The sequence below is a fragment of the Punica granatum genome, chromosome 1 (genome assembly GCF_007655135.1).
Source record: "Punica granatum isolate Tunisia-2019 chromosome 1, ASM765513v2, whole genome shotgun sequence".
NCBI classification, from domain to species: Eukaryota; Viridiplantae; Streptophyta; class Magnoliopsida; order Myrtales; family Lythraceae; genus Punica; species Punica granatum.
The window spans coordinates 8727148-8750640 of NC_045127.1; the positions used below are offsets into that span (position 1 = coordinate 8727148).

At 38.3% G+C, this 23493-nt stretch overlaps 4 protein-coding genes across 6 annotated transcripts; 2 read left to right on the top strand and 2 right to left on the bottom strand.

Moving 5' to 3' along the window:
* Positions 1-450: 450 nt before the first annotated feature.
* LOC116209767 (protein RICE SALT SENSITIVE 3-like) lies at positions 451-2579 on the bottom strand. Of its 3 annotated transcripts, XM_031543458.1 has the most exons (8): positions 2474-2579; positions 2182-2331; positions 2003-2056; positions 1754-1885; positions 1548-1656; positions 1390-1431; positions 1197-1253; positions 451-1127 (listed from the first exon to the last, which is right to left on the bottom strand). In XM_031543458.1, the coding sequence occupies exons 1-8, from the start codon at positions 2551-2553 to the stop codon at positions 693-695; spliced, it is 1059 nt and encodes a 352-aa protein (XP_031399318.1). In that variant the 5' UTR covers positions 2554-2579; the 3' UTR covers positions 451-692. The 3 variants fall into 3 exon arrangements, with proteins under 3 accessions (XP_031399318.1, XP_031399329.1, XP_031399321.1); XM_031543469.1 differs by lacking the exon at positions 2474-2579 and having other exon boundaries at positions 2182-2462; XM_031543461.1 differs by lacking the exon at positions 2474-2579 and having other exon boundaries at positions 2003-2068; positions 2182-2462.
* A 5990-nt stretch (positions 2580-8569) lies between these two features.
* Positions 8570-10529, top strand: LOC116192366 (elicitor-responsive protein 1-like). The gene is made up of 6 exons (XM_031520903.1): positions 8570-8712; positions 8926-9030; positions 9130-9256; positions 9371-9442; positions 9855-9906; positions 10015-10529. The coding sequence occupies exons 1-6, from the start codon at positions 8670-8672 to the stop codon at positions 10366-10368; spliced, it is 753 nt and encodes a 250-aa protein (XP_031376763.1). The 5' UTR covers positions 8570-8669; the 3' UTR covers positions 10369-10529.
* A 2476-nt stretch (positions 10530-13005) lies between these two features.
* LOC116193256 (mannose-P-dolichol utilization defect 1 protein homolog 2-like) lies at positions 13006-16053 on the top strand. The gene is made up of 8 exons (XM_031522069.1): positions 13006-13318; positions 13923-14076; positions 14168-14243; positions 14341-14407; positions 14825-14884; positions 15179-15239; positions 15367-15408; positions 15684-16053. Exons 1-8 carry the CDS (start codon positions 13172-13174, stop codon positions 15785-15787), a joined length of 711 nt encoding a protein of 236 aa, XP_031377929.1. The 5' UTR covers positions 13006-13171; the 3' UTR covers positions 15788-16053.
* Positions 16054-22314: 6261 nt separating this feature from the next.
* Positions 22315-23118, bottom strand: LOC116202803 (probable carbohydrate esterase At4g34215). Its single transcript, XM_031534419.1, has 2 exons — positions 22705-23118; positions 22315-22506 (listed from the first exon to the last, which is right to left on the bottom strand). The coding sequence occupies exons 1-2, from the start codon at positions 23116-23118 to the stop codon at positions 22315-22317; spliced, it is 606 nt and encodes a 201-aa protein (XP_031390279.1).
* Between the last annotated feature and the right edge of the window lie 375 nt (positions 23119-23493).

Genomic DNA, 23493 nt, shown 5'->3' on the forward strand with positions numbered 1-23493 from the left:
GTAGATGAATGATTGATTCATTTGGAAGGTCTAATCTCTTGGAAGGGAAAGAAGAACGAAAAGAAATATCAAAAACTCGTTGATCAGGGACCATATACGCTGTGTTGGGGATGCTAAGGATGGATGGATAAATAGACCAAATGTTGGATCCAACTTGATCCAATAACGATGCTGGCTACCCCTTTCCTATCAATTTCCTGAGGGGGACCATCACACGACAGTATGGTCTAAGCTGTCTGTCTGTCCACTTGGATAGGGATGGAACAAAGAACCCGAACCCACTCCAGCAAACCACCACCGATCATTGAACAATGACTCAATTCCACTGGTGATTGAAGTAGTCGGTGCAGTTTCCAAATGCCAAGATTCTATCCCTCTTTAGAAAAATCTTCTTAGCCCGAGTCGCTTGAGCAGCAGAAAGCACATAAAAATGTGGACATCGGATTTCAGCTACGACTAAAGAATTGGTACTTCTGCATTTTATTGTTTCTGATAAGATGTGCTAATCAACATTGGTAATTGTACTTTTCAGCTTTATGAACAAAGGGGAAATTTGATGGATGCTACTATGAATATTATTATAAATTAATTAAGAAAATGAAAATTTGCTACCAACCGACCAATTTTAAAGCAAAGAAAGGGCCGCTAGAAAAATCTATCTTTATTTGCATTTATTGCAATTTTGGGCTATCCTAATCAGCCAGATTTAGAGAATTCTCTTTGTTGGGTCTTGGCTTCTCTTCCCTAATTCCATCCAAGTGACATGAAGGCTCCACCTTGACATCACCGAATCGGACTTCACCGCACAAACTGTTGCCCCCATTCGGGTTGTAGGTAGGGATTCCAGAGGGCACCTTCGATAGCCAAGCCCCGAGCCCGGGAAGGAGCGACGGGATGGGCCAAGAGGGCTGGGGCCAGGGAATGTCATTCTGCGGGCCGTTCCAGCCCAAGTTGAGGGACTTGCTCGGAGAGTTCCCTGGCTCGGCGGGCCCTTCATCGAAGGATCGCTTGATCCCCGTGAGATGGGGAGGAAGGAACGGCCTCTGGATCGAGAAGACACCCGGGATGCTCTGGAGGTAGCTGAATTTCCTCTGAATCTTGATCACCAAATTTATGTCTTCCACAACCTGAAGGAAACTGTAAAGATCAAGCTGAAACTGGGGAGATGAGACAGGTCAAGGTAGAGGAGTTATCACCTTATCCAATGAGCCAAGCTGAACAATGCCTTCCCTCACAGCAATAATGGCAATTGTCTGCATAAAATCAAAATATCAATTTAGAAGCTCTTCTCCTTTTCCCTTCGGCTGATAAGTTTGAATAACTAATTAAAATTAACGAATAGCTGGGTAAAGCACGTCGCGGTTCCATGTATGGTCCTTCATCACTGACCTGAATGCCGGCATTGAACTGAGCCTCCCATGCCTTTGGTTGCTGCCACATTACAGGTAAAATACAAGAACTGAATCTTTTTATCTGATGTTTCGTATTTCCTTTCAATCAAAGAGAGATCAATGTATCATTCTTTTTTTATAAGTCAACGGGCTTACGGGCTCAATTGACATGTTCCATGAGGAAATGAAGTTAGATTCAAGCTCATTCTGGGAGTCTCTGAAAACCCATTTGTGGCTATTATCAGCTGCAACTTTCCCCACCAATCTGTAGAAAAAATGATCATCACAATGAGAAACATCTTCTTGATTTCCAATTTTTCTTGCCCATTAACCGGAAAATGCGGAAGATAATCCTATGTTACCCTTCTCCATAGCTATAGACCTCATGGGACATTTTGAAGAACACCTCAGGACCAAACCTGCCCTTCATGTATCCATTCCCTGCCCCCTCACATTCATAGAAATCGCAGTACCCATCTTCCCAGACAAGAATCCTACAACAACAAAACCATAGCTCTCAAATTTTTAGCTCTTTTAAATTGTGGCAGATTGATTGAAAACCCGGCGATACTGATGTCCAATAAGACGGATGGTGAAGGCCCCGCATTTACCAGTTCCTCTCGTTCCCTTTGGCCCTGTCAATGGCTCCTCCTCCAAATTCCCACCTGCAGTTTGCACTAAGACAATGTGATCAAGAACTAGACAAGGAAAGAAAGTGAACCATTGTTCGAATAGAATAACATTAATCGTTCTTTGTCGAATTTTTTGATATTTAGGGGCAGTACTTTACTTGGGGGGAGGGTAGTTCCTTGGCAAGATCCTCCAGAAGACAGAGTACACCCACTTGGAGGAATTGGGAGAGAAATCTGAAGAACAGAGGCTCCTGAGGGTGTGCTGCAAGAGACAGTTGAGCGTGGGAAGTCCCCCTTCCATTGCCCTTCTAATTTTAGACAGAGAAAGACAGTGTGTTAGAGAGAGAGAGAGAGAGAGAGAGAGAGAGAGAGAGAGAGGAGAGGGAGAGGGAGAGGGAGAGGAAGGAAGCTAATGGCTATGGTGTAGTAAGCTACAACAGTGGTCTCAACCTTTTCTTGTGGCCTTTGGAATTAAAAGGGAAACAGAACAAAAGGGAAGCTTGGCAATGAGGGCAACCATGTGCCCCCATGCACGTGAACCGGCGCGCGGGGGAGACAAAAGACATTCTTATGATTCAATAATTGTGCAAATATACGAATTTCCTTATCATCATCCGTAAGATTTACGTGAAATTTATTCATCGAGAATTGCCCTTGAGCTACCACTGTTGAGTTTTTTTTTTTTTTTTTTTTTTTTTTTTTTTCGTTTTCAGATGTCAGATACGTATGCCTCCATTGAGTTATGTGTACATTGCAAAATACGGTTCAGGGTCGGGTCTGATGAACAGAGAGGATAGTATGTCGAGGGACAGTTAGCAAGTGGCTCTTATGGGGCAGAGAGCAAGTACATAAATCATTCAAATGCCAGTTGCATTTAGGTCCCAACTTTTACTGACGTACGTTTTGTTTGGGCGCGTCCATATCAATTTTGATATTTATGGACAAGCCTCCCCGACCAAAGGAAACTTCAAGTTACCATTCGTTACTTCCATTTATCGACCATTTACAATACCTAATCAAAGGAATTAATTGCACGACGGCGTCGTATATTGTATCACATGCCCCTTAGTATTCTCGAGAAGATGCAAGAGAGGCATCGGAGCCTGATCTCTCATATCATGTCAGCTATGACTGATCAGTGTTGGTGTATCTTAACCACGAATATGCATTGACAAATTGCTACAGCATACTCTCTAATTTACATGAAGGGGTACATAAAATTAATCATCCTTGAAATAGATTTAATTGTTAGGAAAACTTCTCCATTATTTTTTTCATGTCTGTCGACGATTATCTCCTTGGAAACCTAATTACTACTCATACATTTTATGATCCAAAAACCTATAGAGTGTAATAGCTATCTAATCACTATGCAGTATGTGTTTTGGGGTTGTAACATGTATATCTTCATAAATTGCTAACTCGCATGGTATAGGAACATACATCCTAGATCAATAGATCGACGGAAGGAACTGCTTTTTCTCAGTCCAAATTCTGTGTTCCGAGACATTGGAACAGTTGAGGACAAAGGAACAAATAAAAAAGAACCAGAGAGAGAAACATCGGCAAACTTGTGGTCCTCCTTATGGGCCATCCCTTTTAGCAATTTACATAAGAGGCTATATATATATATATATATATATATATAATGTCGATTATGAGAATTTGGTCCCTCCAATCGGGGTATATTTCCCTTATTCCCCTCACTGGACTAAATATTCAATGAATGGTAGGATGAGCAACAACCAATCAAAGTGCATCCAAGTTGGAGTCTGTCTTACGTTGCGCTTCTATTGATTTTTTAAATAATTTGTTCATCTATGGTTAAAATTCCTAAATGTACTAGCAAAACAAATTTTCTCCTAACTCTATGTGCATAACCATAAACAAAATGATGTCTTGAGTCTCGAGGTAATAAATACCGGGAAAGAATTTATCTGAAACTTCAGCTGGAACTAATTCGTTATAATAAATTGGATGTACCCTATCGCAGAAAGGAAAGGATGATTTCCCTTTCACGCAGTTGAATGATGAAAAAGGGAAAGGAGGGAGGGCGTGCTTCAGAATAAATGTATCTTGCAAAAACTATATGCATGCTGTATTATGGAGAATTGAATTTGGGAAGATAATTTTTCAGAGTTCTCTGGGAAATAGGAATCCCCTTTCCCGTTTCGTGTTTAACTTCCCTTTCCTTTGGCTAATGGAGAATATGTCATGTGTTTGAGCCGATTAAACCTCTCCGGATGATCCATCCTCATTAGCCAAAACCATATGCAACATCATGGTTGACAGATCATTAAATATCGCATGCTGAAGAAAGTCTTGCATCCCTATATATGCTGAAATACATACGGTGTTCTTCCAACGCAACTGATGCAGGATATATCTGGATCACTGAACGCGATTGAGATTCCTAACAACTCTATGCACTATGATATTTCCATAATTATGACGAGAAAGTTTTTGAAGTGCAAGAACAAGCGAATCAATTGGACTCTTCTTCTAAACCGAGCCTGCCTGCACATAAAATGCAGACTATGTACGGAGGAACGGGAGGTGATGTGCGCAGATCTTTCATTGAAATACAGTTGCCAAATTCTTGATCAGAAATTAAATGACATTTGATTGCTACCTCCGAGTCCACTACTGACTGCAGGGTAGCTCAAAGTACAAAGGGACAAAAAACGTTCCATTGCTTATTTATAGCACAGCGAGATCAACCGCTCAAAAGACGAATATATTAAGGCATACAAAAATCTATCCTACATACGGTGATTTTACTAGAATTTGCAACAATATATATCTACAACTACGAGAATGGATTAAAAATTATATCCACGATAATCAATATAGTTGTGATTGATCATGTCAGTTGAAAGATAGAATCTCTCCTGGTCTTCTTGAATTAAGCAACTTTCATGTTTTCCAGATTGTCACATAGACTTATAAAAAATACCTAAAGTTATTTTCTTATTTTCCAACACGAGAAAACAAAAGAATCGAAATGCCATCAGGAATTGACATGCTCATTTTGTTAGGTAGAAGTGAGGAACACCAGCATGGTAAAAGATATTTCGAAGTTCACGGAAGCAGATATATATCATGTGCTTTTTTAAAGTGGCGAATTTTAAAGTAATGTACTATGCACATTTGATCAAAACATTGATTCGTTTCACGCTTCCATCATCTCTTTTATATTCTTTCTAAAACCTCAATCAATCAAGATCATTTCAGTCCGTACGTGGTGGTAACAGTATAACTGGTCCAGGTCGAGAGGCAAAGGAGGAACCGGTTACGCGCATTTCATCCTCGGGACCCATAGATGAAAATAAAAAAGACTGGAAGAAAACGATTGAAAGCGACAAGTTAAGGTAGGGCAAAAGAGCATCCAATTTACTCCACCCTCTGATTAAGGACACCCACCCTCACACAAGGATAGGGTCATGGCCCATTTTTTCCCATACCAATTGTCATGATTTCCCTTCTTATCCCTTATGGATAGGAAAAACCTAATGCCCCTATTTGGTTCACAACCTTTCAATTTTTCATGAGCCTTACATCATTATATTGTGTCCAACATCTTATAATAGCCAGTAGGCATGGCTTGTTCCCTTTTCTAAGGCCAATCCTTTATCAGTTAGGAGGTATCATTGATTGCAGCTGGAATCGTGCTTTCCACCGGACAGCTCAATTGTCCAACATTACTCCTCGCCAATAGTACTTATACGTATGATGATACTAAGCGGATTTTTGTATGAAAATTAATTGATATTGACTAGGAGCACGTCCATTTGGCGATTGTACAAGCGTACGCTAGCGAGAATGCAGTCAATCAGAAACTGGATGCATCTAAATGAGTCCGTAGATGCACAGAATACATTCGATGATTGGAGAACCGAGAATGGACGTTCAGTACAATAAATACAAAAGTGTGGGCTGGAATGGCAAATTTGATTTGGGACCGCAGATCAGATGGTAGACCCATGCCTTCAACCTCATCTTCCCCGACACCTAAAGACAGTACAATACATCTTTACACTGACTTCTTCGTTTTTTTAAGAGACTCAGACATGGATTCCGAGTATTATGTGCTCCTCATGATCACATACTAACACGCAGAAAAGATCAAAACTGCTCCTCATACTCGAACACTCAATTCAGAAATTGCATTCATTTGTGGACTATCCATCCTTTACTAGCAGCGGCATTTTTTGACTTTTGATAATCCGTTTTTCTCCATTCATTGTGTTGATACAAATTAAGCAACTAAGTAATCTCAAATCCCGGCATTTCACCTCCAATCAAACAATCAAAGTTTTCTCCACGTTTCAATTTGATTCTCCGCCATTCATAATCAATATCTATCTCATTCCCAGAAAATTACATTACAATGAACCAAATATAACGTTATTGACTTCAGAATGATGCAACGGTTTAATGAACTATATGAAGAAGAGCAAGAGAAGAAATTGGGGATGGTGTGAGAGCCGGTACGCAGTAAAATAAACTCCATCAGGATACATACTCATTTTCAAATTGAAATCAAGAGGTTCTATATTCAATTTTCGTCGGTGAGACTTATTGTGCCCTTTTGTTTTCCCTTTCCTTATCTCCTACTAGACCTTCGGGCATTTCTTATATATAACAAGAAAATAAAGTAATTACCATCGCTTTAAGGCGACTATTGTTTTTTTGTTGGAGCACAAAAATAGGAAGAAGGATTTGAGTCTCAACTAGAATTTATCAACAACCGTTTTTCTTTTTTTTTTAAAGTTGAATATATATAAACTATTGGATACCAAAGGTTTAGTTTGAACTATCAATGCATCCATGACAATAATTGAGTTTGTCCCAACATCATGTCTAATTTCCAACGGGTTTCATGCATGGGAGAGCCCAAAATGTGTGACAAGCCTGCCCGATTCATGTTCAAATCAAGCTTTGACGCTTGATCTTAGGAAATCCTGTGATCGGAGTAAATATGTTGACTATCGTTAACAAGGTGGTCGAGGCAAGACACGTTATCAGATATCTATGTATTCGATCTAAGACATATGGGGTCATCCTCAACCGTGGGGGAAAAACCACAACTATGAGATAAGGGTACCGGACCGTGTCAGGGCCGTGTCTGAATCACATGAAATGATTCGATTTTCATACAATGGTGGATTTTAATTATATGCATGAAATGAGCCCAGTTAATCGTGCGTCAACGTTGACCAACATGAAGATCCAACCTCCCACCGGATCCCACTCGGAAAGTTGATTTCCGGTAGGGTTCTTAATTCAGGGCTATCGATCTATTATCAGTAAATTAATTATAACGACAAGTTGTTCACCGTCTTATCAAAAAAGACAAGTTGTTCACCGGAAATATGTATTTAGATATATGTATGAGAAGTAAGTCGTCGTCAACGCTGAGAAGGGAGACACAGCGCAGCTCCAATACAAAATTCCGCTGGCTTGCTGGCATGGAATGAGTGCAGGCGTTGACTTTCACAAAACCAAGAATAGAGTCAACCATCTGTACGGTCAACGTTTTTGGGAGTAGATCGGTGGAATCGGGATATCATCTCTTCGTTAATTCAATTGTCATCAGCCGGTCCTATGAGCCGATTAGGTTTTACTAATACTCTAAAGTTAAAAATGGAAGAATTATTAACGACAAGCAAACGTAACAATCCGTTGACAATATGATATTATGTTCATGAAAGAAATTGATTATTTCTTCTTAAAGAAAGGACCTATATATAACTCGGCAATGGCATTAACACCCGTTCAATGTGATAGGAATGTGGATATTCATGTAATCAGCTAGTTGCATAATACAAATCATAAATTAGGATAACTGACTCATTATCCATATATTATTATGGGGGAAGCAGAACTATTATCGATTTTTCCCTTTTCTAAGTTTATTTTTCATTGTACCTATAAAGAAAAAAATATTGTTTCAAATAACGAAGAGTGCTTTGGTTGTAATTTATCATCGATAAGGCCAAACATAAGCCGCATATACTTACAAATGTGAGCTATGCTTAATAATCGCATAATAATAGGGAATGAGGTCTACTATAATGGCAATATCATCTACTTAGAATCAAAAGGTTTCAGATTCATTTTCTAATAAAGGACTCTTGTGCCTCGTTATTTGTTAATTCTATCTCCTAATAGGCCAATTTAATATCCTTAGCAATCGAAAATTAGTTACCGTAAGTAAAGGCCATATCAGGCAACAAACAATGTACAACATCTATATTGACTGACCATAAACAATGTCCAACATCTATATTATCGAACCTCTCCTCAGCTTCAATTGCACACAATTAGTCCTAATTACCACTACATTTTTTGGAATTTTCCCTCATTTTTTTTCTTTTCATCTCTGGAAAGACTTCAAAATTCGTGCAAAGTCTTCTTATATCAAGTATATAGATCAAAATTTGACCAAAAAATGGAGTTGACTAATAAAGCTGCCCTAAATGATCTCCTAATTAATAGTATATATATCGATGAGCCCCCATTGGGAAGAACCATAACGTCCTAAGAAGAATTTTGCTTAGTGTCAAACCCTTCTCCTTCCCAGGAAATTAGATCACTTTGCCCTAAGCTCCATCTTTCTTTGCAAATTAAGTTGGGAGTGAGAATGTCAGTCTCAGGAATCCAAGGGCTGCCCCTCGAAGTCACTGGTAAGATCACTAGTGATACTCGTCATTCAATATTTGTCTAGTATCGGATCCATAACCTTGAATATCATTAACAGTAGGGGTAGGTGTGGTGATGATGTTCATGAGATGATTAGCAATCTTCGACCATAACATGAAGGCTGGTTTTGGCTTTAGTTCGACCGATTCATGATTTTCGTAATCTTGGATGACATATTGTACGTTCTGTTTGTGCAGTTGTGGGATGTTTGAACCTGAAGGACAAGGAATGGATATCCAGGCAAGATCCTTATGTCTCCGTTGAATATGGAAGCGCCAGACACAGGACCAGGACATGCACAGGTACTAAATTAAAATTTACCCCGACCTATCTAGCTATTTCTCATTCTAGATCAACTGATCGACTGTCCTGATCATGATCTAATGCATTCGGTTATCTAGATGGAGGCAAAAACCCGACGTTCCAGGAGAAATTTGTCATCTCCCTCATTGAAGGTCTCCGAGAGTTGACTGTTACGGTTTGGAATAGCAACACCGTCTCGGCCGATGACTTCATTGGCAATGGAAGGTACTAATTTTAGATTGATTAACAATTATTCCCTAGCCAAAACTATGTTTAATTTAATCAATGAGCATTAATGATTTCAAATGCCCACTTGATTTATTGCTCCTTATTATTCAGGATTCAACTTCAGAAGGTGCTTTCTCAAAGCTACGATGACAGTTCCTGGACCATTCAGGACAAATGTGGCAGGTACTAATTTTAGAATATACCATAATAGTCCACGCAGTGTTCATGTAAACTTCGACGCAGCACGCGCATTGTATACAAGGCGAATTGCATAACCATTTGGAGTTGCATCCCCAGAAGCAAAAGAACTACATCAGTCGACGATATGTTTGCATTGGCATGTCAAATATTTGACCAAGGGGCATTAGATGTGCCAAATGTTTGTCTACACTTTAATTCACTCTATGTCGGGTTTAATTTTTATTGATGGATCTGTTTGATATCTCTCACTTCATTCTATGAAATTTGTTGGATCTATAACAGTCCATGTACCCATAAAAATGGTTTGAGCGGTCATTTTTCATGTTATAGATTTCTCATTATTCAAATCCGATATTGCGTATCTGAATGCATACCGTCTCGAGTAATTACGCAGGTACGCTGGAGAAGTCAGGCTCATATTGCACTACTCGTATGGAAACGCCAATGTAACTACTTCGAGCCCATCATCACTACATAGATGATATAGCACTCTTGCTGAATTACAACAAATGCATATAGTTTACTTAATTCTTAATTTATCGAATAATTTTCAGCAACCAGGGAAGAGCAAAATTCAGACACCAGCCCACTCATACGCGACCCCGACAGCTCCGCATTACCCGGCTTACCCCGCCACAACCACATACGCACCTCCGGGAAAATCATTTGCCCCGGCTTATCCATCGGGCCCTGCCTACCCTCCATCTACGTACTCTACATACCCTGCTGTCACGGCAGCTTATCCACCCCCACCACCGGCAGCAGCAGCCTATCCTCCTCCTCCTCCTCCAGCTGGATATCCAGCCTGCCCTCCGCCCGCTTATCCTCTGCAGTACCCGCCTCCGCCTCATTCTTCAGTGTACCCACCAGCTCCGCTGGCCGGAATTTACCCGCCTCCACCGTATTGATTAGCCGTCGACATTCTCGCAAATTGTTGGAATTATTTTACAAAGGAAAAGGTGCAATCATATTCTTGTCTTGAAGAACATCACGCCTTTTTGTAATTTGTAATTTTCTTTCTCTAATTCCTGATTCTGCCCATCACTAAATAAATTAGCAGAATTTAATATATTCAGCTGAATTTCCTTTTTTCCTGCTTCCGTTAATCGTATATCAGTTTATCAACCACATATACTTGCCATCTCTTCAATCTCAAATAACGGCACTTTTTTCGGTAGATTCAAATAACAGCACTTTATTTAATAAAATAACAAATTCATAATTTTCTACAAATTATTCCAAATAAATGTAGTTGCGCGGTAATAAGCCCCACAAACGATGGTTCTCTTTATTCGTGGAATGTTGTGCCTTATAAATAAGCAAGCGAGTCAAGAATTTTGTTTTATTTTTTCGGCGTGCACAATCTGATATTTAAAAGTTCAAATGGGTTTGACTAATTTAGGATCGAGCCGAATTAGCTCATTAAAAGGCAAAACTTTCACAGTGTGGATCTTCTCTATTAACAAGATTCAAACATAGGATCTTATAAAAAAAAAACTTAAAGCCCGTTTGTTTTTAGAGTTAAAATCATAAAAATTTTAACTTTAACTTTAACTCAACACACTACACAGCATTTGTCATTCTCCACAATCAAAGTCAAAATTACTTTAACTCTGAAACCAAACGCACCGTTAGGATCTTAGTTTAGGAAAATAAGCGTCAAATCACTTCAACTAATCCACATTGGTTTTCTTTTGTTAACTGAAAACTTATCTTTATTTTCGTGGCTTTTTCGAGTAATTTTCTCTATGATCACTAAAATTATTGTCACCAATGAATTTGTCTGTTGTATTAAATTAGATGCTATCGAAACTATTGTTTCCAACGTGGGCAGTGCCCCACTTTGGGTCCACAAGGACAGTGTCTGTGTATTACCCAGAAACAAAACGGAGAGTATCTATGTCTTAAAATCTGAAGATATTCTTTTGCCAAGAGTTCTCTCCATGATGAAAACGATTCAGAGCTTAGCTCATCCAATTTAATTTGAACGATGATATATGGTGTATAACAAAATCTCACAAATAAAAAATCTTCAGATTTAGATAAGAGGGTGTTCAAATCATAACATCATCTCAAGGGCACATAATCAAGCTGGATTATCACCGTTATTATCATATATATTTTTTTCTTTTTGGAGTTCAATTGCCTAATACCTTAGCTATAAAATGGGAAATCTTCAAAATATTTATACTCAGTGCATGGAAGTGTATTTAGGATTGATCGGACTATACATGGAGATCAGATGGAGTCGAGAAACATAGGACGATGGATAAAACTGTGTCTTGTAATAAGATTTGTTGGCTTACCTTAAGCAAACAATGAAATAAATTATTATCTGGAGTGCATTTACGTAACTAAGAAAAGTTTCCCAAACTTAATACGAGATCGTCTAGAACTTTTTTTTATTTTTTTTATTTGTAATCTCCAGATAAGATTAGAATTCGAGACTTCAATAAATCCTTTTACCATCAAAGCTCCTACTAATATTGGAATGGGCTAGACATCTTTTTACTTCATCAGCCATATCAAAATTCAGTTTGTATTATTACCCCAAAAAAAAAAAAAGAATTCAGTTTGTATTGTGGCTCCTATTTGTCTATGGCCTAATGCCTATGACAGTGACAGTGAAGGGAAAAATTCGGATTTCACCCACTTCACCCTCTATTTTCGTTAATCACCAATTTGCACCTCAAACTTATCTGTTCAATTCAATATTTGCCTTTGAGCGTACATTGTGCCAAATTGCACCTTGAGGTAAACCTCTCACGTGATCCGAAAATCTAACATAGTAAGCCAATCTTCAAATATGGCATAACACTCATGAAAAAGTAAACAATGACACCTTATGTTTGTCTGTGTAAAATTTAAACATCTCCTATCATTGCATCTGGCCAACACATGTAGTGAATTATGATTTCAATCAATCTTTTTCGGGGGTCATAAACTCATGGGATAATTTCAGCGTACATCACGATATTTTGAAAATTTTCACCACATAACACATATCGAGTCTATTATCGACAGAATTTCACCAAATCGCATAATATTTTGAAAATTTTTCACGGCATAGCACGAAAGGAAATAATTTCGTCGTATGGCACAAAATTTCTACAAATTTTCATGGCATAGCATGATATTAATTTTCCATCAACGACTTAATGGAGATCTGACATAGTCGTGTATGGCTGGGATGAACAAGGGTGGGCCAATAATGTCGGTCATGGTAGATCTCCGTTATATCATTGACAGAAAACTAATGTCATGTTATGTCGTGAATTTTTTTTGAAATTTGGTGGTATACGATGAAATTATTACGTTACATGATATGTTATGAAAAAATTTCAAAATGTCGTGCGATTTGATGAAGTTATTACGATATGCGCTATGTAGTGAAAATTCTTATAATATCATATTGGCCGGTGAAATTAAAACTAAACTCATTGCTGTGCACTGTAAAACTAAGTCCATGTCGCAAATTGGAGAACATAAACAAACCATAAAATCGGCACGTGAGATTTAAGGTGTAAAGTGGGCTCAATGTAAAAGCTCAGGACAAAGTAGAATTCATACTTATTGCTTTCATCGCCAAAGGACCCCCAAAAAGAACATTGAATCTCTAGTTTAATCTGACTATCGATTTCTCGCGTTTTCAATTCCCTTTGTTTGCTTCATTCAACACGTCGATTGAGATTCGGGGAGAAGGCTAGAGCAATGATGATCCTCGGGATCGATCTCGGCTGCCTCTTCGAGTCCCTCCGGGACGGCGAAATCCCCGACAAGGACTGCCTGCTGCCGCTGATGTCTAAGGTCCTCGGCTACTGCATCGTCGCTGCCTCCACCACCGTCAAAGTCCCCCAGGTTCGTAATTACTCATACCCCTTGAGCTGGTCGATGTGGGTGTTGCTGATCACGCATCAAAAATACGTACTTGGGGTTGGTGGATGCTGTTCAGTGATCGTTGGGCATGATTGTTCGGTTTCTCAGCTGATTTACTGGTCGACTGCTGGATGTTTGTTCGGTCAAAGCTGACTATGTCCTTGTTGGGTTGAAATTGTTGCTGTTCAGAAGTTGTGAGGGGCCTTGTTTGAACGAACAGAGAATTCTTTGGTTTTCCATATTCGGAGATTAAGAATCTTTGTTGGAATTTGTCTTTGTTTTATTAATTTCTGTTCAGAAAACGAGATATTAGCTCCTCTTTAGTGCTTTAACAAAAGAACTAGAAACCAGAAGACTGTCAGGCACAAATTTTTAGATATAGAAAATAAGACAGGGCGTAAGACTTTGTTCGTTCAAGCCTCTGAATTGCAAAGTTTGTATTTTGGGGAAGGTGGTAGAAGCATGTTATATAATCTATTGTAGTAGTGCTTTTGACTTCTGCTTCTATTTTTAACAGTTAGATAGAAGCATGTTATGATTTTAAGTTCTTGATGTTGTTTGGATCTTCGATTTTGGGTACTCGCAGATTATGAAAATTTTGAAGCATAAGAGTGTGAGAGGGCTGAGTACTCTGGCATTCGAACTCGAGGTGGTAGGCTACACCATTGCTCTGGCTTATTGTCTTCATAAGGGGCTTCCTTTTTCTGCTTACGGTGAATTGGCGTTTCTTCTTATTCAAGGTACGGTAGAGTAGAGGTCTCAAATCAGAAGACATATATTCTTGCACCTTAAGGTTCTGTCTATTGGGTTTAATTATTTGCTTCTTGGCAGCTATAATTTTGGTTGCAATAATATACTATTACTCTCAACTATCTGTGGGAATGATGACCTGGATCAGGGCACTTCTGTATCCTTCTTGTTTGCTTATCCAGCTGATGAGTTGTTTCATCGTGCAAGAATGATGGATCCTTTCTAGTTTTCTCTCTTAACTTCTTGTAATTCAGATATTGTGCTGTTGCACCGACTGTTTTAGCTGGTAACATCAGCCCTGTACTCTTTGAAGCTTTATATGTAAGTAGTAGAATTCTCTCTAGCTCTCTTTGGCTACAAATACAGTAAAAAGTATTCAGTCATGCTCTTTCATTTGCTACTTCTGGGTTCTCTGTTGTTATGTACTCTGCTGGTGACAGAATTTAGGGCCTTATTTGGTGTTGGAAGCCTTAGAATTATATTGGTGGAGGGGTGGTGTGGTGGGGTGGTTGGTATGTGTGTGTGGTTGGGAATCCACATTTTCTTTCAGTTTTTGAGGCAACAAAAATAATTGCATGTGTCTGTAATCAATAAAATTTGGTCCAATCAGCCTATTTGTTTGCCTTGTCTAAGAACTTTTTATTAGTGAAAGGAGGACAAAGTTTTCTAATACTGAGCTTGGCCTATGCCTGTGAAACTGATCAGGATCTATGTTGACACTGAAATGCTCTGATACAGGCATCCCAGCATGCAGTATTCTTCTGCGCGAGAGTTCCGCAAATATGGCAAAACTTCAAGGTAACAAATTCCTCTTCCATTCTAGCACAAGGAAATGATAGTTTTATTTGTCCTGAAGGTTTTGGTTGACTTTTAGGAACATTTATTGGTTTCAGTTTATCAAGAACATTCATAATATTACTTGTGAATCTCACTCAATAGAAGGATGTGCCGTTATATATAAGTCGAATAGTTGTGCCACCTAATGTTTTCTAACACAATTTTCTTCCCTAAAATGTTTTTGGTATATATCAATTTCTTTTTGTCTTCTCATGTTGTTAACGATGTTGATGGTGGTTGATGAATGCTACGCAGAACAAGAGTACAGGGGAGCTCAGCTTCTTGACGTCACTGATGAATTTTGCTGGTTCCATGGGTAAGTTCAGAAAGTTTGCTGATTCGTAGACCAGTTTTATGATATTTTTGCACGCAATCTAAGTCACAATAGTTGAAAGAAATGGCTTTGCTTCTGTTAATATGTATGCTGTATTATGATTTTGCAGTGAGAGTTTTCACCAGCTTACAGGAAAAGGCACCAACAAGTGGTATATCCTTGTCTTTTTGGTTTTGATCTTGTGTTTTCTTATTGTCGAATTTGAAATACGTTATCTAGATGTGGTTACTCAGATGTCAAGTTCTGTAAAACTCATTTTGAGAAGAGTTAAGATTCTTGGAGGCCAAACTTCTATAAACAATGCAGTGGAGTAGTGATGATTTCCATTAGACTTTTATCATCGATTGTTGTCTGTGCCTTTACCTTTCTTATATAGAACAATCTTGCACAACTACCCTAATTCAATAACCTTTTTGTCTCATGCAGTTGTTATGGGTTCGGTCATTGGTATCTTCACAAATGGCACGATTCTGACTCAAATACTTGTGTATGGGAATCCACAAGAAAAGGAGGAGAAGAAGAAGAACTAGAAAAGACCGACTCTGTTGGATTTTTCAACGCAGAAAGGAGGTTGTCATAACCACTTTGAGAGATTCATAGTGTTTTTTTTGTATCTGCTTGGATCAGATTTTTCTGTTCTTTTGAAAATTGGCATGATTATAATTAGGAAATTGTGATAGGCCTACTAGGGAAGATTATGAAGCAAGAAACTTATACTTCTCTTCCTTTTCAGAATTTTATGTACTCCTTTTACCCATTTAATCTCAGTTGTTTATATATCTTGTACTTCATTTTATACTTGAGTTTTATGTTGTCTTCTTCCACATATATATATATATATATATATATATATATACACGAGGAGTGTTTAGACTTAACCCGACTAATCCTTACTGTTTAAGTAAACACTTTGCAAATCCATGAGATGGGTCAGGTCGTGTAGGTGGCCTAACAGAGCGTATTATGCAGGATATATAAGGTCACTTGAAATTAAGACTTTACCATGTTAATGCTTTTAACTATTACGTCAATTCTATAGGGTTTACAGAGATTGAGAAACTAAAGAGCAACCTTAGCTTTTGCTTTAATTTAGTCCTTGATTAGGTTTGATTAGTACCAACATTAACTGGTGGTCGAAGCCCAAATTTATGAAAGAAGAAATCAAACGGTACAAAATCGAGGCACAGTGGCTCCTATAACATCCCCAACTATCAAGAGATCAAGCCCATGAGAGCAAAGACTAAAGTCTATGAATCCTGATCGGAAGTGAGAGTGCATAATTCGCTAATCAATGCGCACATTGATCGGTTGCCTTCGTGGAAAACATGTTCCACCGCCGCTGTCCACTCTCATTGGCGTAGCACTCCAACATCTCGAATGACAGCTTCATTACGACCCGCCTGGTCTTGAGATCCTTGAATAAGCTGAACAACAACCTCTGAGTGAGTCTCGAGAATCAGCTTCCTCAGATCGAGATCCCACGCCATAGCAAGGCCCATCTTGATAGCCGAGTAATTAATAAACTGAATTTTAAGGAGAATAATTGGCTAAAAGATTAATAATTGGCCGATTCAGTTAATCTGGCAATAGGGAAGCAAAGAGTGCATGAGTATCCAATCCAATGTTGTATAATATTCTAATATCTATTTAGTGAAACTAACCCGCGTTTTTTTGGTGAATTGATATGAAAAAGAATCAAAATTTGAATTTGCAGTTAGATGGCAATGAAACTCAAGCATATTATAATTGCTAGAGAGTTTGATAACGAAGTTAAGTTTAATTTAATTTGATTTCATTTCATTTGAGGAGATAAAGATAAAAGTATTTGGGAAAATTCTGTGAGAGAATTTGAATAAGAAGATAAAAAAAGTAATGAATGCATTGTTGAATTGAAAAAAAATGTTAAAATTGAGAAAAATGTGTTGAATAATTGAGATAATTTAGTATTAAAAAACTAATTTAAATAATGAATAATAAAAATTATGAGAGAGAATTTGAAGAAAAAGATAAAAAAAATAATTCTTGTATTGTTGAATTGAGGGAAAAGTAAAATTAAGTTAAGATTAATTTTGTAAACAAACAAGGTAGTTTTCCTAGAATAGCCTCCTTCGGTTTCTTTCCCCACATTTTCAGTTATATCATATTTATATTGCATCTTGTTATAATTTATAAATAATAAAAAATACTATTGAATTAATGAAGATAGACTTTTTTATTCAAAGATTAGATAGAAATTAATGAGTAAAATCATCAATTGGAAACAACAATAAATAAAATCATCAAAGAGGGTATAGTGCAGTGGTACATGTGCTTGCTTGATAATCAAGAGGTTTCAGGTTCAATACTCGGTAGGACTATATGTGCATTTTTATTAGCTATTAAACAACACTAAAATAGCAAGGATTTACAATAATATGATTTTCACACGAATAAAGAATATGATGATTTATTAAAATAATATTGTGTTAGGTTATGTTAATTTAAAATTTGTTCGCAATTAAACTGATATGTGAGACGTTATTTGAGAAACTATTTTATATTTTAGTAAAAATTTATAATATCATTGTTAATATTTCATTTTTGATATTACATGGTAGTAACGATTTTTATTTAATTCAAAAAACATAAAAAAGATAGTTTAATTATGTTTAAAAAAATTCTATAAATTAAATTTTAAAATATCAAATAATATCAGGATAAAATGTTTTCAAGGATGTGGTTAATCTTTGGGTTCATCCGCCAAAGTTTTACTCTTAATTTTCTTAGGGAAGAAGTAAAACAAATATTGGACAATCCAGAAATAGAAAAAAAGTATTAACAACCGATTTACCGAACAATAAATTTGAAATGCATTTTTTCGTCTTTTTTTTAATCTAAATTAAAGGGAAAAAAATAAGATGAAATGGGCTTTGAATCTTTAGCATAATCTGTATATTCGGAATAAATTCAGAATTTCCATAACAGAGATAATATACTTGACCCGCCACTTGATAATACTGTCAGTCAAATTTTGTTGACCAGGCATTGACCGCGGTCTAAGATTGATTTGATCATTTTTCTTAAACTGATTCTTTAAACTATTATTTCGATTTCGTTCACTAAATACACGAACTACGCCAAGTAATTTACTGAACATATAAACCCATTGAATTCGCAAAATAATTTCTCAACATATTTTATTGAATCAATTATATTATCATCAGATGTGCAATACGCACTCATGAAATGAAATGCTCGCCCATGCTTTTAATGTCCAATCACACATAACAGAAAGCCTTGGACGTCTGCGCTCACCCCACCCATATACACTAATACGCATCTGATCTAAGGCACCGGAAATCGTAAGTGATACATGTAAAATTTGCAAGGATTGGTGCATGTAGAATTTTCGCCATTAAAAAAAAAAGAAAGAAACGAATTGATCCAAGATATATATTGTGGGTGCATATATGTGACAGATTTATTATTATATGAATTTCGACAAAAATCCGGATGGAGACATTGTGATCGTGCTTACTGTTATTAATTATTTCGGTATAAGATTGATCATAGGCAACAAAAACCGATATGTTCACGTACGTCATGGGTAAAGACATTGGGTGTTCACAAGATCCTAAGCCATGGAAATGTGTTCAGCAGACTTAAGGACACTACCACTCACTGTACGCCTCATATCCAGAGTTACATCCGGTCCATCGAAGCTACTATTCAAATAAATGTACAGCTGAAACATGGCATCGTCGAGCCAGATCCCGAGCCCAACATATCCAAAACTGGGTTTCGGGTAAACCCTTTGGTTGAATTTCGATATGGACACCCGAATTGCATCGGCAGAGTAGCCCGCACAGTTATGGCAGCCCTGGGTTAGTGCTGCCTCCATGTCGCTGAGGTTAGATCGGATCGAGACCTCCGACAACAAAGAGGAAGTCTTGTTGACCTCTTGCTGGGACAGCGAGATCACTTGGCTGCAGAGCTTCCATTTATCCGATTTGATGTCTGAAATTGGACAAAGAGCGCGAAAACTCTGAACTTTATTGATAAATCCGAATTAACTGTTTCAACCCTAGGGCTTACAAAACTTAAATAGAGATTAAGAAAACCTAAATTGCATGAAAAGAAATAAACTTTCCTAAAATTGCAAAAACACTCAAATAACTATAAAATGCCCGTTTGAGGCCATAAACGATGGAATTTGCCTTAAATATCGAAAAATCACGGCAAAGCGTGAGTTTTGCTCCAGAGGCCATTTCCTTTGAAATAGAGTCATCAGAACCTATTTTTCTCCAGGTACCGATTTGCCGTTACCTCTGCTGCATCAGTATGTCGCAGAGCATGGAGAGGAATGTGAGTGATTAAAATATGATTTGTCCCTCTTAGGTAACGGGAGTGAAATCTCACGACAGTTTGGTGGGTAGAGTCTAAAAGTGTATGCATACCCAAATGAGTCGATATAGAGATATCGAGTTCATTTGTTCTTATAGACTTACCCAATAAACCAAGAAAGAGAGATTGAACCATACAAAAATGACAGCGACCATGCCTTGGGCTCAATAGAGATATAGAAGACAAAGAGATTATACTGCACGGTAACATATGTCACAGGTTCATCTAGCAATTAACTTTCTGATTACTTGAGTAACAGTGATGCATTGCTAGATGCTACTTACTGTTTGTAATATCGAAATTTATTTCGATATTACTGTCAACGTAATTGGGAACCTATAGGGTCACACATTACGACCAAATCGATGGGATAATTTTGAAACACTGAAACTGTCTAATGGAGATTAGACGAGTTAAGGTGCGATTCGATTAATCAGATATTTAATGAGTTTAGATTTGCCGATTAATTAGACCTAATTTATTAGATTTAATTGGACTCGATTTATACATGAAACAAAAGATGGCTTGAATTGAGAGCCATGTGGCACGTTCATGCTATGCCACCCAAGGTTTAATGTATGAGGACAAGTGGTTGTCCACGTGGCCATTTGGGATATTCATTTCAAGAATCCCACACCGGCCGTGGAACAAAAATGGTTCCCATACATACATATATGTGTACGTGTATGAGTGTATATTGGGAAATTCAGTTGAATAGTTCAACTTAAATTAATCTTACTAGTCTAATAATTTTGGGTGTTGCATTGTGATTTTCTTCGAGTGTTGGCCGTTAGCACTGCTGATCTCGAAAATTCGTTAACGAAGTCGGTGTGGATACCGATAGAGGCGTCACGCGTGAGGCGCTCGGTTGACGAATCGATATTAATCAGATACACTTTATCTGCTCCCATTCTACTAGTAGCTCTTGGGATACACTTTATATGCTCCCATTTTACTAGTAGGTCTTGGGATCTAGTTTTACGGGTAGGAAATTTTTAATTTCTCTTCCTTCTACCTTTCTATAGGCCTCGTGAAACTAGCACCTATTTCTTAAAAAATATAGAATTTAAAGAAAAATACATTAAATAAAAGGAAAAAAATTATTGGTTGAAAAGGCACAAAGTTTTTATATTATTCACCCAAAAAAAAAAGCACAAAAGTTTCCTATTGAGTATGGTGGAGGATGAGGAAACTTTATGGCCTTTAATTAGTCAATTTACTAATGAGTATGTTTGAGGGCACGCAGCAGTGTTATAGATCAAATTACTATCATAAAGTCAATAATTTTGACATATTCATTCACACATATCCAAAATTAAATGTGTAACTATTCCACAGCGCGCGAGTCAATTGACTAATTTATATCTACTTTCTAAAATAAACATGTTACTTTGAGGCCTTGTTGGCACGTCCACTTCAATATTATCATTCCAAATTTTAATATGCACCAAATATTTAATTAGAATATTGAAAATTCATGGAATTTGAAGTTCTCATATCTCATCCTAATCCAACGACTCTATAGTTCAACAAAAATTGGCACTCGAATGTAGACTTGACCCTTGTCATAAGCAACAGAGCAAATTTTCTATCCGTGAGAAGAGCGAATTAGTATTGAATTTTATAGACATGCACGGGATAATACATCTAATTCCTACTACCAATGCATATATAGAAAATAGAATATTATACCCAAAAAAAAAAGTTAGAGGTATCAGAATAGAATTTTCAAATTGCCCCACTCAAAGTTTTAGATCTATATTATTAATATAAGGGGAGAAGGAAGGTGTAGTTACGTAACTTCCCTTCTCCGTAAAATGCTCGTTATATATCGTGCATCTCAAATAAAAAATCATTTTTTGGATGAAGACTATTGGCTCCAAAAAAAAGGATTTAGACTAAATTAGGACTTAATCAATAAATTCATATTCCATTCTGCATTAACCATTTATAGACAAAGTACTAAGTTAGATCTGTATGAACTAAATTAGGACTAAATCAGTAAATTCATATGCCTTTTTGCATTAACAATCTACCCAAGTATGAACGAACACACGCATATCTTGGGAGTAGGACTCAGTCAGTATATACACAGACAGGAGGCCCAACGCTTCACAGAAAAGATAAATGTGAACATTGAGGCCCAATCCTTTGGGTCATAGGCCCAGGCCCATAGTCGTAGGAGCAAACCCTTGCTCTGAATTTAATTAACTTACAAAAGGCGCGCCCCTAATATCTCTAGAGGAAGACCCTACTAACTTCACATGTATCGTGTGTACTAATGTCGAACTGTGGTGGGGAGAGGTAATCGTCGGAATCCTCAAATGATTGTTCGGGTCGCAACACTTCGGCTCAAAACTTGACAGAAGCAGAACCGCTTGAAGATTTGGCATAGATTATAATCGGCAACTCAAAACCACATGACATTAGGACGTTGAATTTGTGGATTACTTGGGATTTAAGACTGAACATTTGGGACATAGATTTAATCATGGGGAAAATAAATAGATTGTGAAAAGCCTAACCGATACTAACCCTTGTTACCGATTGTTACAATTTAGTGGGTGTTTCCCAAAGTAACGTAGCACTAGACATAAAATTTTTAAAAAGTTCACGTAACTGACATCGGCAACAAAGCAATAGATGGACTAGGGGGACCGGGTGGGTGTGCAGTTTATCGTGCCTTGGACAGCGGCGGACGCGGAGTCAGAATTCTTGGCAAGTAGACCTCTGCCATGAGCTCCCTCACCAAAACCTGCCCATCAGGGGTTACGTGGGTGCGGTCAGGCATGTAAGGGGGACCCCGATGGTCTATCTTCATAAGGTTCAGCATGTCGACTGCCAGTTGAGAGTCTCGAACGATTTCCTGAAAGTTGCCCGGGAGGAGAGGGAGCTCCAAACTTCCGGTGGATGGCGATTCTGGGATGTGAGAAGGCGATGGGATCACCACCAGCATCGTTTTTTATTTTCAAAAAAGAATCGAACAGAAGACATAAATTTGAAAGCCCCGATGGATTGCACTGCAAGGAAGGAAAGAACGAAAAACCGGTACATGATAAATTACCATGATGATGAGGAGGGAAGGATGGAGATCGTTCCTCAGGTCTTCGAAGAACTGGACAAGCTTCAGTCGGTAATTCTCGGTGTCCTCTATATGGAAGCCATCCGCGCCACCCTGCCGCCAAAGTAATGCAGCGAGCTGGGAGCCGTTCTGATCAGCCGCCTTGGCCCTGGCGATCAAGTCATCATACAGGTCCTCCCTGCGCTGCCACTGGTGGAGGTGGCACATGTCGCGGGCGCAGGGGACGAGCTTCACTGCCTGCATCTCCGGGGTGAGCTCGAGCACCTTACTTGCGAATGGGATGCCAGGTCCGATCCCAACAGTCTTCTGGGCGTCTGGTTGAGGTGGAGCGGCTCTTGTGCCATGGACCAGGAGAGGTCGGGATTGAGGCGGACAATCGCGGGGTTCGGTTGGCATTTTGGAGGCACGTAATGGTCCCACCAGACACGGCCGGACACGTTATGCACACCGCCGTGTCCGACCATATTACTCTGGCCAGCAAGAAGGAAAACGTTCGGGAGATTGACGGGAGGAGGAGAAGGAGGAGGAGGCGGAGGAGGCTGGGACGGAGGAACCGAAGTGGGGGGCTGTGTCTCGGAGAGTACGATGAGTCCGGTTAGCACGGCGAGGACTGTGAATGTCGTCGACTGTCTGAGGAGAGATATCAAAGGGGCCATTCTTTCTTTTTTAACTTTGATGAGGTATATATATATATATATATATATATATTAGTGCACATCCTGTTTCTATCGGGGAAATACTGGTTGCGTACACATACAGGTTGGACTTCAT

Coding starts and splice junctions, on each gene's coding strand:
- LOC116209767 (XM_031543458.1), bottom strand. CDS start 2,553: ATGGGGGCACATGGTTGCCCTCATTGCCAAGCTTCCCTTTTGTTCTGT. Junction 2,332..2,473: donor TCCAAAGGCCACAAGAAAAG/GTTGAGACCACT, acceptor GTCTAAAATTAG/AAGGGCAATGGAAGGGGGAC. Junction 1,432..1,547: donor GGAACATGTCAATTGAGCCC/GTAAGCCCGTTG, acceptor GTAATGTGGCAG/CAACCAAAGGCATGGGAGGC.
- LOC116192366 (XM_031520903.1), top strand. CDS start 8,670: ATGTCAGTCTCAGGAATCCAAGGGCTGCCCCTCGAAGTCACTG. Junction 8,713..8,925: donor GCTGCCCCTCGAAGTCACTG/GTAAGATCACTA, acceptor CTGTTTGTGCAG/TTGTGGGATGTTTGAACCTG. Junction 9,907..10,014: donor ACTCGTATGGAAACGCCAAT/GTAACTACTTCG, acceptor AATAATTTTCAG/CAACCAGGGAAGAGCAAAAT.
- LOC116193256 (XM_031522069.1), top strand. CDS start 13,172: ATGATGATCCTCGGGATCGATCTCGGCTGCCTCTTCGAGTCCCTCCGG. Junction 13,319..13,922: donor CCACCGTCAAAGTCCCCCAG/GTTCGTAATTAC, acceptor GGGTACTCGCAG/ATTATGAAAATTTTGAAGCA. Junction 14,408..14,824: donor TACTCTTTGAAGCTTTATAT/GTAAGTAGTAGA, acceptor GCTCTGATACAG/GCATCCCAGCATGCAGTATT.
- LOC116202803 (XM_031534419.1), bottom strand. CDS start 23,118: ATGCCAACCGAACCCCGCGATTGTCCGCCTCAATCCCGACCTCTCCTG. Junction 22,507..22,704: donor CTTCCCTCCTCATCATCATG/GTAATTTATCAT, acceptor GGCAACTTTCAG/GAAATCGTTCGAGACTCTCA.